The 14,337-nt window shown below is 45.0% G+C and overlaps 1 protein-coding gene across 1 annotated transcript in view; it reads right to left on the bottom strand.

Moving 5' to 3' along the window:
* Positions 1 to 5,368: 5,368 nt before the first annotated feature.
* The window catches only part of BCAS1 (brain enriched myelin associated protein 1), a 109,639-nt gene continuing 100,670 nt past the window's right edge, over positions 5,369 to 14,337 (bottom strand). Inside the window, exons 11-12 of the mRNA XM_058562448.1 lie at positions 13,618 to 13,878; positions 5,369 to 6,515 (exon numbers count right to left, since the gene is read on the bottom strand). Coding sequence (XP_058418431.1) covers positions 6,441 to 6,515; positions 13,618 to 13,878 — 336 coding nt within the window. The 3' untranslated portion in view covers positions 5,369 to 6,440. The remainder of the gene's footprint in view (positions 6,516 to 13,617; positions 13,879 to 14,337) is intronic.

The following is a 14,337-nucleotide window of genomic DNA, read 5'->3' as shown; positions in this document are numbered from 1 at the left end:
TAAACTTCTTACTATGGGCTCCTTACTACATGTCTGTGATGATCCAGTCTGTGCCTCCTCTCCAGCCTCCACCGTCTTACCTGTCCTCCCGCAGCCTCACTCCAGCTACGCTGAACTACTTGCCATTCTCTCTGTGGACTCTGGGCTTTTGCATTTCCTGTTTTGCTGGAAACCCCTTTGGCCAACTCTTATTCATTCTTTGTGAGTTAGCTCAACTGTCAACTCCTCAAATGGCCAACCTCCATCCCCCGTAGTCTTGTGGCGGTGCCTTCCTCAGAGTTCCACAACACCCTGCGTTTACTTATCTTGTATCATTATCGTCTTTTCGCCTGTCTATCTCTTCCACAGACATGAAAACATGCCTTTATGAGCTTAGGCTGGGCTTCAACCTTGGCTCAGACATGTGTCCTTGGGCAAAGTTCCTTCTGCTCTCTGAGCCTTAGTTTCCTCATCTGTAAGATGGGCAGTAAACAAGGTAATTCATGTGACACACAATACCTGGCATATTGTAAGGTCCAATATTAGCTGTTACTATCTTTGCATCTTCAGGGCTGGTCTTTTTCAGGTGGTGCTCGGTGAAGTGGTAGCTCTACCTGGACCAGTGGTTTTCAAATTTTCTCTGCATCAGAACCACCTGGAGGGCTTGCTAAAACGGACTGCTAGGCTCCACCCCCAGGGTTTTTGATCCAGTGGGTCTGGAGTGGGGCTTGAGAATTTGCATTTGTCATTAGTTCTCAGGTGATGCTGGTCATTATGGGACCAACTTTGAGAACCACTGGGGTAGGCACCTGGGGAGGGTAGCTATCTGGTTACAAGTGATCAAACACTCGGTGCTAAAATAAACTCATACTAGAGCGTAAAGCAACTGACTCACCAATGGATGTGACCATAGAATATTTATCTATCAATTTATCCATTTAGCCCATATTTATTGAGTATCTACTATGTCCAGGCATAGTACTAGACATTGATGATAGAGCAGTGAATGAGACAGACAAGAAGGCCCCTGATGTTGAGCTCACAGTCTAATGGCCCAGCTTCAGATTACACAAATCCCCTCAGTCTGAACTGAAAGGGCATGGTTGGTTTGGGGAATGGCCACCCTTAAAAATATTAATATTAATAATTGCTTTATTGTTGATTGCCTCATTATAATTTCCTTTTCAATATTGATATGACCAAAAGGATAAATCGAAACTGATTATGGTAAACCTAATCCCCTTGTCTAGAACTGCAGCCATCATTTGTCATCCTGGTCTTAGGATAAAGTCAACTCATGGAACACGGCAGAGCAGAGTCCCAGAGATTCAGAGCCAGGCTGTGACATAATACCTGTTATATGAAATGATGTCTATCCTTATTGTTATTATTGTTATTATTAGCCAATTTGAGTAGGAGTTTTCTGTTACTTGGTGCTGAAGGTCCCCTATGATATAATAGTTCTCCTTTACTAAGTGCTTATTATGTGCCAGCCACTGTACCAACTGTTTGGCATGCTCATCTCACTCCATGCTCACAGCACCTCCATGAAGTAGGCACTATTATTATCCCATTGTTTAGGGAGGAAACTGAGAGGTTAAGTCACTTGTCCTCTGGTTGGGGGTGGAGACTTGAGAGGTAAGGCTGCTCGGTGGAGCGTGATGGGCTGGCAAGGATAACTGAAATACTTTGCAATGACACCGACTTAAGTGGTTTGCCATCGCACTATGCTTCCTTAAGCTTCTTCCAAGACTGAGCTGATAAGAATGGAAAAACAAACCAACCCACTTTATCTTTGACTAGCAGGGCAGGGAATCACAGAAGGCAATTGACTTGCCCAGTTTGGCCCTCTTGTTCTAGTTCTCTTCGTTAAACTTGACCGCTTTCTAGAAGTTAATCAACAAACACATTCCTAAGAGCTTCTTTGGCTCAACCTCCTTGCTAGGCAGTCAGGGAAAAGGGCCTGGCTAGAGATTGTAGGACCCTAGGTCCTGGAACTCCCCCATGTGGCCGGATTTAAACAAAAACATCTTTCAGTGAGAGTAAACATGTAAGCAGCGACAACTACCAGAAAAGCAGCTGGGGGCCATTTTGTCAAGAAGCGCTCCTTTGGGGAAAAAAAAAAAAAGCCATACAGGTGCATGCCAGTCCCCTCTGAATAAGATGTCACAAAAGAGGCAATTAAGTTCAGTTAGAAGCATATAGCTTTAAATTAGATAATGTATTCAGAAAGCATTCTATAAACTGTAAAGTGTGATAATGTAAGGCATTATTATTATTGTCCTTACTTCTGTGAAATTGCATGGGTTGCTATGTCTGCTAAGCAAGTTAAAGGGCCAGGAGATGGTGAGGCTAGAAGGAGCAACTTTCTGGGGAAGGCAAACAGAGCCGAAAGAGTTAAACTCCCCAGAAAACCAATTTATGCAAAGGGCTGGATCCTGACGGCATTCAGGCCTGCACTAAAGATCTGAATTACAAATTTACACAATTTGCTGCTCAGTAAGTAATTTCTTTTCTTCCTAATGGAGCCTGTAATTTCCAGTGGGCCCGTGCCACTTTATTTTCCCTGATAGAGTGAACAACATCTAGACCACAGAGGAGCCTGATTCTACTCACCGTGCGAATTGCCTTTTTTAAAAGGCTTAAAAAGGGACATTGGGAGGATGGTTAAAACCAACCCTTACCATCTGACATTTCTGCAAAGCGCATTTCCTGCGTTTGCAACTTGGGTGAGTTAATCATTGAAATCATTTTCCTTTCCTTCTCTTTCAGGGAGGTAGGCGAGCTGATTTTATTTTTTAAACCTTAAGATCAACTTGGAGCTCTTTGACATGAGAAATAAACATTTGTCAGGTCCAGTGGGTAGAAATCTGCTCCCTTCCAGGCACTTATAGAAGGAGCCAGCAGGACACAGATTCTAGTCTCTTGGAATCTAATTTAAATCTGGACTGTTTGCAAACAAACAAGGACAATCCAGAGTGTGTGTGTGTGTGTTTGTGTGTGTGTTTAAATCCCTGATAATTTGTTTAGAGAGCCGAGGGGGTACAACAAAAACACAAGAATTTCACTTTCTTTCTCTTTTTCTTCCCTTTTTGGCATTTCTTTGGGTATATATCCCCTGCCCCAAGAGGATGGATTCATGAGGGACCTCCCGGGCTCCTGAGAACAACTACGCTTTTGAATGAATTCTTTTATGGGTATCAGTCAAAAAGTCACCGTCAGCTGTAACTGGAAAGCAGTTTTTTTTTCCCCAATGGCGGCCATTTCAGTTCAATAGCTCAATTCTTGGAAAAGGCCACTTCTTCTTGACCTTGAAGAAGACGCACTTCTCTGTGCACCTAAAAATAAATAAGTCAATAAGTAAATGAGTTTGTAAATTGAAAAAAGGTCACCGTTGCCCCTCCCCCACAACTTGATTTCTCTTTCCGTTTCAGGGTGTTAATGTTTTGCTGTGTGCAAGTGTTGCTGTCTGAATGGCATTTCTGGGCTCCGTATTTTGAGGAACTTCAGTCCCTCTGTAAATCCATGTCCCAGAAGTTTTCCTGAGCTCACCTGGAGAGTGTCTGCTCTGTGTCCACACGAGTTCAGCATGAGGCATGGAAGTTAGTATTTACTGTAAATGCATCAGAAATGGGCTTTCAACTCAAAAAAAAAAAAAAAAACAACCCACAAAACTCCAAAATGCAGTTTTAACTTGCTTCTTAGGCTACAACTGAATTAAGAATCCTCCAAATAAGTCATTTTTTGAGTCTGCTCTGGCTTAGGCTTTCTTGCCTTTAAAAAACAAACAGGCAATTTCATTAAAAGATTGCTCTCTTTTTTGGCTAGGAAGATGGGAAACCAGTTACAGAAACTGTTGGCATACTTTGCAGTGAGATTCTCAGCAAACAACCTCTTTTTAAAAATTTTTATATTTTTTTCTAGGGAGGCGGGGGATGGGAGAGCTCCTTCTGCGTTAGTGACTCAGTCTGGCCTGGGGGCGTTTCTCATCAGGGCAAAAAGCCCCTGAGCCCAGTGAGGTGAAACCTGGAAATGATACTGTCGCCTTTCTCAATGGTCTAGCGTGGCCCGAGCTCACCAAAGGTCGCACCAGGCAACCCCCTGGTGTTTGGACCAGGCCACCCCCTGGTGTTTGGAGACAAAGGAATAACCAGTTCCTGAATCATCCCACGTTCTATGACGGCGTGCGAGCAGGGAGAGTCCCCCCCACCAAGGGCTTCCCCAAAGGGTTTTTTCCCGATTTGTGCCAAGTTAAGCATTCGGACATGAAGTGACATGAGGTTGTCTCAAGTGGGTGAGTCACGGACACTGAGTAATCTCCAAGTTTGGGCAGCAGGTCTGAAGAAACTGACCCAGCTGCAAGGAAAAGACCTCTGGTCTTTATTTGAAACCTAGCATTCAGCCAGTTCACACTGGGGGCTAGCAGGCCCCAGCAGCAAAGGGCCCCCCAAATCTGGTTTTTTTAGAGATATTAGTTTTTCCCCAAACACCTTGTTGCCAAAGCCATGGTTTTATTTGCCTAAGGTGCAGACTTGTCAGGAGAGTATATTCAATGTTTATTTCTGATCAGTATGTGATGGTTTGCACATGGGATGGATTTGTGTGAGCCAGTGTGTATGCGTGGATCTGTGTTAGTTACATGTATCTATTTGTGTGTGTGTGAATATGAATGTGTATATGCATTTACCTATTCCGGTATGTAGTATATAAATACGAATGTGTCCCTGTATCTGTCTATTCCTGTATGCAGTGTATGTTTACATGTATGAAAGTGTGTCTACGTGGTATAAATACATATCTGAATATATGCGTGTATATCTGCAGTAAACACTGCGGATGCGCTCGTCCTCCAGCTGCTAAGGGATCCAGCTTCTCAGCTTGATGGGAGCAGCTTGCCTGTCCCCCACCTCCCAGGGTGGCCTATGACTCACCACCAAGGATGCAAAGGCTGGCGCCCTTGCCTCAAGGTAGAACCAACTGTGTGGTGCAGTTCACGCTCCAGAGCCTCCCCGGGGGATCAGGACAAAATTCCCCTCCAGCTGAGACCAGCCCTTGCTCAGCTCCTTCCCTGTCCTGTTCTCTTCTTCCCTTTCTCTAGGAGCCCTCCCTCAGCATATCATGTGCATCCAAATCCCTGTCTCAGGCTCTGCTCTAGGGAGCCGGGGCTAAGACAGTACTTTTATAATGTGCCTGTGTGTATATGCACATACACACGCACACACTTTGTAGATGTGTGTGCTCATAAACAAGGAAATCTAGGAAGATCTGGGGGAGAAGAGAAGCTAGAGGAAGAGCACTGATTTCATACTGTGGGAGATAAAGCATCTCAGACACAGAGTAGGAGAGACCTGCTTTACAAGTGACAATTAAAAGATGCTTTAGATGTAAATGTATTTTTTTATTAAATCAGAAAAAGGAAGATACAGTATACATGATATCAGTCAATCTTTGCTACTTTGAATTACATTTTAATAGGCTCATGGACCTATTTACTCCTCTGTACAAGTATTAAAAACAACTCAGGTATTTGAATAATCTTCTGTAAATTTTTATTAACTGGGGTTACGGGAAGGGTTTTATCAGAGCACATCCTGAGAACATTAGGAAATTACAGACAGACTCGAGATAAGTGTCAGACAGAACAGATGAAGCAAGCCCCTCGGCCATCTGAGAAACATTAATAATGTAAGATTGCAGAGACCAAATCTTTGTTAGGGATACCGGTTGAAGGATTAACATGGAGCCCTCAGCGCCCCCTTGTGTTGCTTAATAAGCTTGCAACTTCATTTGTTTTGTTTTGCATTGTTTTTTAGGAAGTTGTAATCTTCGCCCTTGTCGCTGAGCCTAAAAAAGCAATTGTTTTCCCAAATCATCTCAAGCCCTCTCCAGTCAATCTTTTCCCTCTCGTCAATCACTTTCAAGGACCCTATTTGAAAAACGACTCTTATTCATTCCCTTTTCATTCCCCGCACATTCCACTCCAGGAAATTGGCAACCTCCCAGCACCGAGCCCATGTTCTCCCTCCTTGAAATGTGAACTTAAACAAACAGATTTTCGTCTCTCCTCTAAAAGGTTAGAGGATGAGTACGTATTTACTACAAAACTTAATTCCTTCCACCAGGCATTTTTCTTCTGCAACTTACTCGTCACTGCCATTTTTCATAACTTAACCAGAATGCCTTCCTCCGTCCCCTCCCTCCCCTGCTTGGCAACCAACTCTTCTGACCTTACTAGTTAACTTGCTAAACCATCTTTACAGCTATTTACCGGGAAAGACTTGACCAGAGACGTAAATAATACACCTCAATATACAACAGCTCAGGCTTATTTTGTAGGCAGAATTTCATTTGATGGCCATCAGAAGAAAAAATATATACATGGAGTGGGTTTGGGGAGGAGATGGAGTGGGGAGGAGACATCCTGGTGGCAGGAGGACTTGGTGGGGACTGTAGTGATTTGTTTACTTGGATTTGCCAACAGGTCCAATGGATACGGGGTCTGTCTGCACTTGAGCATCCAACATCCGCTTTGGTCCCTGGAAAAAAACACAAAGACGTTGCATCCTGATGAAGATCTGTTACAGCAACAGCGACAACTGTCATTTATTTAGCACTTACTCTGTGCCAAGTGCTGTGCAAAGTAAATAGACCTTATTCGTGGGTGGTGGATAAGAGAATGATCTCCAAGCAGATGCCCGAGTTCAACGCCCAGTTATATTTACTTTCTAGCTTTGGGAAATCTCGGACAAGTTATTTAACTCTTTGTGTTGCACTGTCTTCATCTTTAAAATTCATCTCAGAGGGTTGTTCATATAAGATTAAGTGAGTTCATACTTGTAATGCCCTGAGAACAGCGCCCGGGGTGTGGAGACCTTCCATAATTACAGCTCACTTTAGTCTCCCTCTCGAGTCACTTGCGGACCACATTGCCCTGTTTAACTTTCTTATCAAACACATCACCATCGGAGATGATCTTATGATCTACGTTGCTTGTCTAACATCTGTCTCCACCAGAATGAAAGCTCCGTGGATTCTGTCTGCCGTATCCCGGGTGCCCAACAAGTGCCCGGCACAGAGCAGGAGTCCTTCACGTGGACTGAATGTGGGTGAACAAACCCGATGAGTCGAGGACTGTGATTACTATTGTCATGATTATTATTTCACCTTTTCTGTCAAGTATAATTTATATACAGTAATATTAACCCTTTTTATGTACGGTTCTATGAGCTTTGGCCAACACAAATAGTCATGCAACCACCACCAAAATCAAGATATAGAGCAGTTCAATTATCTCCCAAATCCCCCTGTGCCTCTTTGTAGCCAACGCCGCCCCCACCCCCAGACCCTGGCAACCACTGATCTGTTCTCCATCCTGGGAGTTTTGCCTTTTCCAAAACATCATCTCAATGGAACCACAGAGTACGCAGCCTTTGAGTCTGGCTTCTTTCATGCAGCGTAATGGATCTGAGATTCATCCATGTTGCTGCATGTATCAGGTGTACAATTATTGTTGGCCTTATTTTATAGTGTAGTATATATAGTGTAGGGTAGTATAGTAGAATACAGGATAGTATATATGGTACAGTAAAGTATATATAGAGTATAGATGGTTTATATAGTATAGTACAGTACTATATATATGGTATAGAGTAGTAAAATATATAGTATAGTAGAATATATATAGTATAGTATATATACATAGTATAGGGTAGTATAATGTAGCATAGGATAGTATAATATAGAATAGTATAATATAGACTATATTGTATAGTATATATAATATATATATTTGTATAGTGAAGTCTAGTATGGTAAATATAGCACAGTATATTTATTTATTTATTATTATTTTTTCCCCCCCAAAGCCCCAGTAGATAGCTGTATGTCATAGCTGCACATCCTTCTAGTTGCTGTATGTGGGATGCGGCCACAGCATGGCCGGAGAAGCGGTGTGTCGGTGCGCGCCCAGGACCCGAACCCGGCCGCCAGTAGCAGAGCGCGCGCACCCAACCGCCAAGCCACGGGGCCGGCCCAGCACAGTATATTATAATATGGCAAAGTACGTACAGCATAGTATACATTATATGTGTATATATAGCACACATATATAGGGTAGTATAGTACAGTAAATATAGTATATATAGTACAATAGTATTGTATAGGGTAGGGTAGTGTAATATACTATTGAAAAGTATATGTAGTATAGTATATATATACATGGTGTTGTGTAGTATAATATAGTATAGTAGAGTATATATAGTATAGGATAGGGTAGCATAATATATAATATAGTATATATAGTGTAGTATGTATAGTAAGTATAGTGTAGTGTATTATAATAATATTGTATATAGGGTGTGTATATATTGTATATACAGCACATACATAGTATAATATACTATAGCATATAGAGCATGGTATAATATAGGATAGTATAGTATATAGTATATAGTATATAGTGTAGTGTAATGTAGTGTAGTTTATCACTGGAATCAGACTGCTGGATTTTGAATCCCAGATCTGCCACTTCCTAGCTGTGTGACTTTGGTCAAGTTGCTTAACCCTCTGCACCCTAATATTACCATTGGCGAAATGGAGATTCACAGGGTGGTTCTGAAGATTAAATGTTAGTATATGTAAAATGCTTAGAATGGTATTCGTCACATAGTAAGTGCTAGAAAAGAGTTATTGTTACTATTTTGAGTGGTGGTAGTTGCATTCATTCATTCATTCAACAACATATATTGAGTATTAGTAGGTTGCGTTAGTCTTTGGGAATACAATGATGACCAGGACACCGTGGCACATTGAAAGCTTGGGCTCAGGATCAGCCAGAACTGGATTGGAGGACTGCTCTGTCCCTCTGATCAGTTCCCTGCCCTGTGAGCCTTATCCATGTGACGGGTCTTACGGCTGTGATCACACCTGGTCCTCACAGCACCCTGTGAAGTTGACCCCATTATCATCACACCACAAAGGAGGAAGCCCAGTGACCGTAAGTCACTGAAATCAAGTTCTTCACTAGTAAGTGGTGGATCAGAACTCTGTCTCCGATTTGCCCGAATCCTGAGCTAGTCTCCTAAGACTGGCAATTCCCAGTCACCACCTTGTAAATACTTGATGCTGTGATTACACCACAAACTCCTCAAGACTGGCCGTGTCTATTCTTCTCTGCACCTTTACAACCTAGGGTAGAGGCGGATGACAAAACACCCGCAAAATAGTTATTCCTTCCTGACAAATTAAACGTGCCGGGCATTGTTCTGACACTGCGTGATCTCAAATCATCTTCCTGCAAACCCTGTGATGTCAGTACTATTAGCCCCATGGACATGGCACCTGAAACTCAGAAGAGTGCCTTGTGCAAGTTCACATGGCCACTAAGCACAAGAGCCGGGTTCACATCCAGGAACCAGCTTCTCAGGTTTGTAGGCCCTTGACTCAGGCTGGGCCCGGGGAACAGTTAGCCTTTCCGCCCCTACTTGACCCGGGATGCCTTCGTGTGCCTGTCCTGGTTTACACAGTGGCCCCCTCCCATTACGCACCTCCTGAAGCCGACCCTCCCGAGGTCACATTCCCTTCGGTGCCATGATCTGGGGCCTCATGGGCTAAGCTCATCACACTCAGGTTGCCAAGTGGCTGCCGTGAGCTGAATTTGGTTTGTAGATGGGTTTTATTTACTTTTTAAAATTTCAAATTAAATGCTAACACTTAAAAATTAGGTACTGTCACATAAAAATCTGTACTTTTGTTCCTTTCTCTTGAAAAATGGGAAGATCCTGCCATATTGGGTCCTTAATTCTGCAAAGCAACAATGGCTGGTGCTGAGTGGTCACGCCCTCTTTAGAGGGGGCCCTTGTTCTTCAGGTTGCCACAGACCCCACCCAGCCCCCTCCACTCATATCCATCCCCCTCTGGCCCCATGAGGCATGGACTTTGGAGATCAGGGACAGAAATGCAACTTTTGTCCTGTCTCGTATATCAGGACTGCACTTCACAGTTTACAACGCCAAACCTAATCCTCTCTCTCCTCTGGTCCTCTCACCAGTGAGGTGGGCGGTGCTTATTAGCCCAATTTTACAGATGTGGAAACTGAGGCTCTGAGATAACCCAGGACTAGCGTATGTGGTGATGGACTGGCCGCCTTGACTTGGAATCTGGACCTCAGCTCACCTGCTCTCCCAGGCTCCCTCCTGTGCCCTGTCCATGCTTTCCAACCCCTGGGTGGAGGACCTGAGCTGATTGTCACAAGCATCAGTTCGGCCCGTGTCCAGTGGCGAGAGGCAAAGATGACAGGTAGGGGATGCTGGGAGTTCACCTCGAGTAAAGAACAGGCCCTATCTTCTTTCAAATCTCCATTTGTTCTTCTGTCAAACCTACAGATTGGACTGCACCGAATCCTAGAACTTCGTAAAGGGTCTTAGGGACCCGTGCAAGTGAGAAAGATGAGGGGGGACATCAAGTCTGCCATGCTTGGTGGGTTGGGGTGGGGAACCTACTCCTCCTCCAACTGGGGCTCCCTGTTGGTCAGATACGTGTGTCTCTATGTGTATATATGTATGTACAGTCGTGTATCACATGATGTTTCGATCTATGACGGACCACATATATGACAGCGGTCCCATAAGATTAATACCATAGAGCCTAGGTGTGTAGTAGGCTACACCATCTAAGTTTGTGTAAGTGCACTCTGTGATATTCTCACAACGAAGAAAACTAACAACGCATGTCTCAGAACCTATCCCCGTCGTTAAGCGATGCATGACTGTATATACATATACGTGTGTGTACGCACATATGCACACATACACACACACAGGTTCTGTGACATTTTCTTTTGTAAAAGAAGTCCCTCTGTTCAAAACCAATATGTTTGTGAACAGTTGCACTTGATGAGTTCTAAGGGCTTCCTTCCAGTTCTTTTCAGACTCTGCCTGCAATACCAAGTAGGCTGCTCTGTTACAATTCAAGCAGCGCGAAGAGGGAGGAGGGAAAAAGAAACTGAGAGAAGAGGATGTCACCAGGAGGGCAGAGGTCAAGCAGGATTGGTTGGCGGTGAATTTGGGAAACTGACTGGGGCAGATTCTTTTGGGGAGGGAGAGAGAGATGAAATGTGGGCTAAAGGGAGCATGAATTTCAGGGAAAGGCATCCCCAAGGTGGATTTAAGGAGAAAGCAAGGTGGACCAACGTCTCAACTTTGCCAGGGGTGAGACTCAAGTCCACACACAAAGACCCAGATAATTTGCCACGGAAATGATAATGTCTACTATTGAACTTCTGCTTTGTGCCAGGCGCTGGACCAAGTAATTTATGTATTCATTCGATTCTCAGAGGGACCTTAGAATGGTAGCTGTTGTTATTATTTCAATTTACAGGTGGAAACCTGAGGTTCTGAGGAGTTAAGTGATTAATCCCAAGTCAGGTAACCGGGAAGTGGTAGGTTCAGGACTCCAGTGAAGCCACCTGCCTTCATAGCGCAGGCTCTTAGGCACTGTTCTGTTCTCCTTTCACTGTCCTACGTGCTGGCTGGTTGTATCATGGTTTTCAGCCTCGTCACCGTTGACACTTTGGGCTGGAACCTCTTCATTGTGGGGGACTGTCCTGTGCAGTATAGGACATTTAGCAACATCCCTGGTTTCTACTCACAATGTCCCAATAGCACCTACTCCCAGGGGTGACAATCAAAATGGTGTCTGGACATTACCAAATGTCCGCTGTGTACAAACTCAGCCCTGCTTCAGAACCACTGGATTAGATGCATCCCATTAGATCCAGGATTTCATGGGTAAGGAGATATGCAGAGGACACCCGAGGGCCCTCTAACCAAAAAAACCAAGAACCGCCAAGAAAGAGGGGAACTGGGCATATGAGCTCAGAACTTTCCAGAACAGCACCCTCCCCACTCTACACGCCACTCAGTGCACTGTGGCTTGGCAGGTTCGACCAGAACTTTGGGCAGAAAAAAATGCATAGTCGGTTTGGAAATGTCTGAGAAAAGTGTGGTTAGGGTTCACACTCTTCTCCAAGCAACTGGAGCTGAGAACTGAGACAAATACTCCAACAAGACCACCCACGCGTGATCGGTCTTTATACACCCTCCCCTTTCAGTGGTTAGTCTCCTTTCTTCATCACCTCTTTAAAACTGGAGAAAGGCCTTCACCTGAGGCGCTGGGGAGAGTGAGGGGGACTCTGCGCCAGGGCTTCACGTTGCCAAACAGCCTCAATTTTGTGACGTTAACACCATCTCAGACTGAGGTTCTACATACGTACTCAAGGACACAGAGACTAGATAGAAATATGATGACGTTTATCACAAAACTTTAAACTTGGGGCCTCAGAGTCTGCCTTTCTAACAGGCTCCCCAGAGATGCTGTTCTGGAGACCAACCTTGGGCCAGGGAACCATCTCACTCACCTACCTCTCCCTATTAGAGGTCACCCATATCTACAGATATTCATGGAATGGAATAATTATGAATGATCAGGTAGGTTTAGGGCAGTGTGCTTCACGTAACTACCCCATCTTTATTGCAACATGAAGGTGAGCCCCAGTTCACTGGCGCCCCGGCCGGTGTCAGCCTTCTTTCCTTGCCTTGCCCTCCTGGCTCAACCCGCATTCTCAGGGCTCCCGGGCATGACTTCATTTGTTTCTCCTCCTGGTTAATGCTTGACTACCTTGCTTATCATTTGAGTAATGACCCTTCAGATGCTCCTTGTTTGCCAGGATTTACAGTATCCCAAATGTAATGACACATTTACTAGTGTCCTATTTCACTCCATCCATCCATCCATTCATTCAACAAAGACTTATTGAGTGTCTACTACGTTCTAGCCACTGTGCGGGCAGGACAGCACCTCTGCCCATGACAGGTACGCTCACTGTCCTCCCACAGCTAACAGTCTAGGGAGGAGACAGAGAAGAACCAAATAGACACAAATAAAGAATGCAAAGGTTAATTAATTATTTAATGTCTGGCCTCCACTCACCCCCGACTGGGCTTCCCTGGAGGGAAGAAGCTATTTTAGTCACTTCTGAATACCCAGCCCCCAGGGGCAGGCTTAGAGCAATTTCTCTGGTTTCAACTCCTCAAGGCTCCCTTTGGCCACAGACAAGCAGAGATGCACCTGTTCCTGCCAACCCCTCCCCCATCCTTGGATTCCCTCTTCCAGCCAGACTGCACTTCAGTTCTGTGCTGTGTCTCCAGCACACCTCTGCAACGGTGGTCCCACTGCCTAGAGCGCACTCTGCCGTCAGACCTCCCCTTGCCTCCTCCCTCCACAGGCTGACTTGAGATCCCACATTTCCTCTGAGAAGCCTTCTCTGACACTCCTCTCAAACCCGAGGCCAGGCCCCGTCCACACACCCAGGCCGCCTTCACATGCCTGCTTCTGCCTCCTAGCTCTTCCCACACTCAGCACCCAGCCCCCGTCAATTCCGCGCCTGACTGAGGGATCCAGGAGAGCAAAGCCTACGTCCACCTTGCTCTCTGTGCCCAGCACAGCGCCTGGCACACAGCAGGTGCTCAATAAATAGTTGACAAGTGTCCAGCCAGCCCCTAGCCAACTGGTCCCCTTTGGAGGTGGGAACCACACCCCTGGCCTGAGAGCCTGGAAAGAAGAGGGAAAAAATCCACCTACCAGGCCCTTAAAGAAGCCCCCGAGGGACTGCCGCCGCTTCTCGGGTCGCTTTGGGGCCTTGTCCCCGTCCTGCAAGTTCACCTCCCCCATGGCCGGCTCCGCGCATGGGGCCGGTTCTCTGGCTTCCTGCTTGTTGCTCTTCTGCTTGTTCATTTCGGCTGCCCCCTTCCTGTCTTTTGAGGAGCCTTCTTTGCCCTTCTGGCCTACTCCTGCCGGTTCTGGCTCCGGTGGCGAGAGGGCCTTCTCCGTTGAGTCCGGTGTCTACAGCAAGGTCAAACAAAATGCATTTTTAGTGGCTGCAAGACAACTCTCAATAGCAAGTAAAAAAAATATGTTAAAACAGAGGTGTTCAAATGTTGGATGGTATCTACATTTTCACGCGTGCTGGGTGAAATGAAAAAAAAAATATGAAAAATGTGCAAATACTTAGGGTACAAGGTTACAGCAGGGGACATTTATTTATTTAGCTAACAATTCGTTAATTAATTTTATGCTTTCCCAGCAAGGATTCTTTCCTCCTTCTGGTACTAGAATCTGAGTTTTCCTTGGGGAACCACTCTTCTCTCTTGTCTATTTTTTTGTGGTTTAGGCAAACTAATTCCACCCCTGGACAAGGGCATGTGACTCAGATTTGGCCAATCAGAGCATTGCATGCAATTGGGCTACGGTGATTGGTTCTAGATGCCCCAAACACAGATAGAAACTGAGCTAATCTCAGAG

Source organism: Diceros bicornis, chromosome 19 (genome assembly GCF_020826845.1).
Source record: "Diceros bicornis minor isolate mBicDic1 chromosome 19, mDicBic1.mat.cur, whole genome shotgun sequence".
Lineage (NCBI taxonomy): Eukaryota > Metazoa > Chordata > Mammalia > Perissodactyla > Rhinocerotidae > Diceros > Diceros bicornis.
The sequence above is the reverse complement of the archived record's forward strand: the minus strand, read 5'-3'. Positions and strand labels throughout refer to the sequence as shown.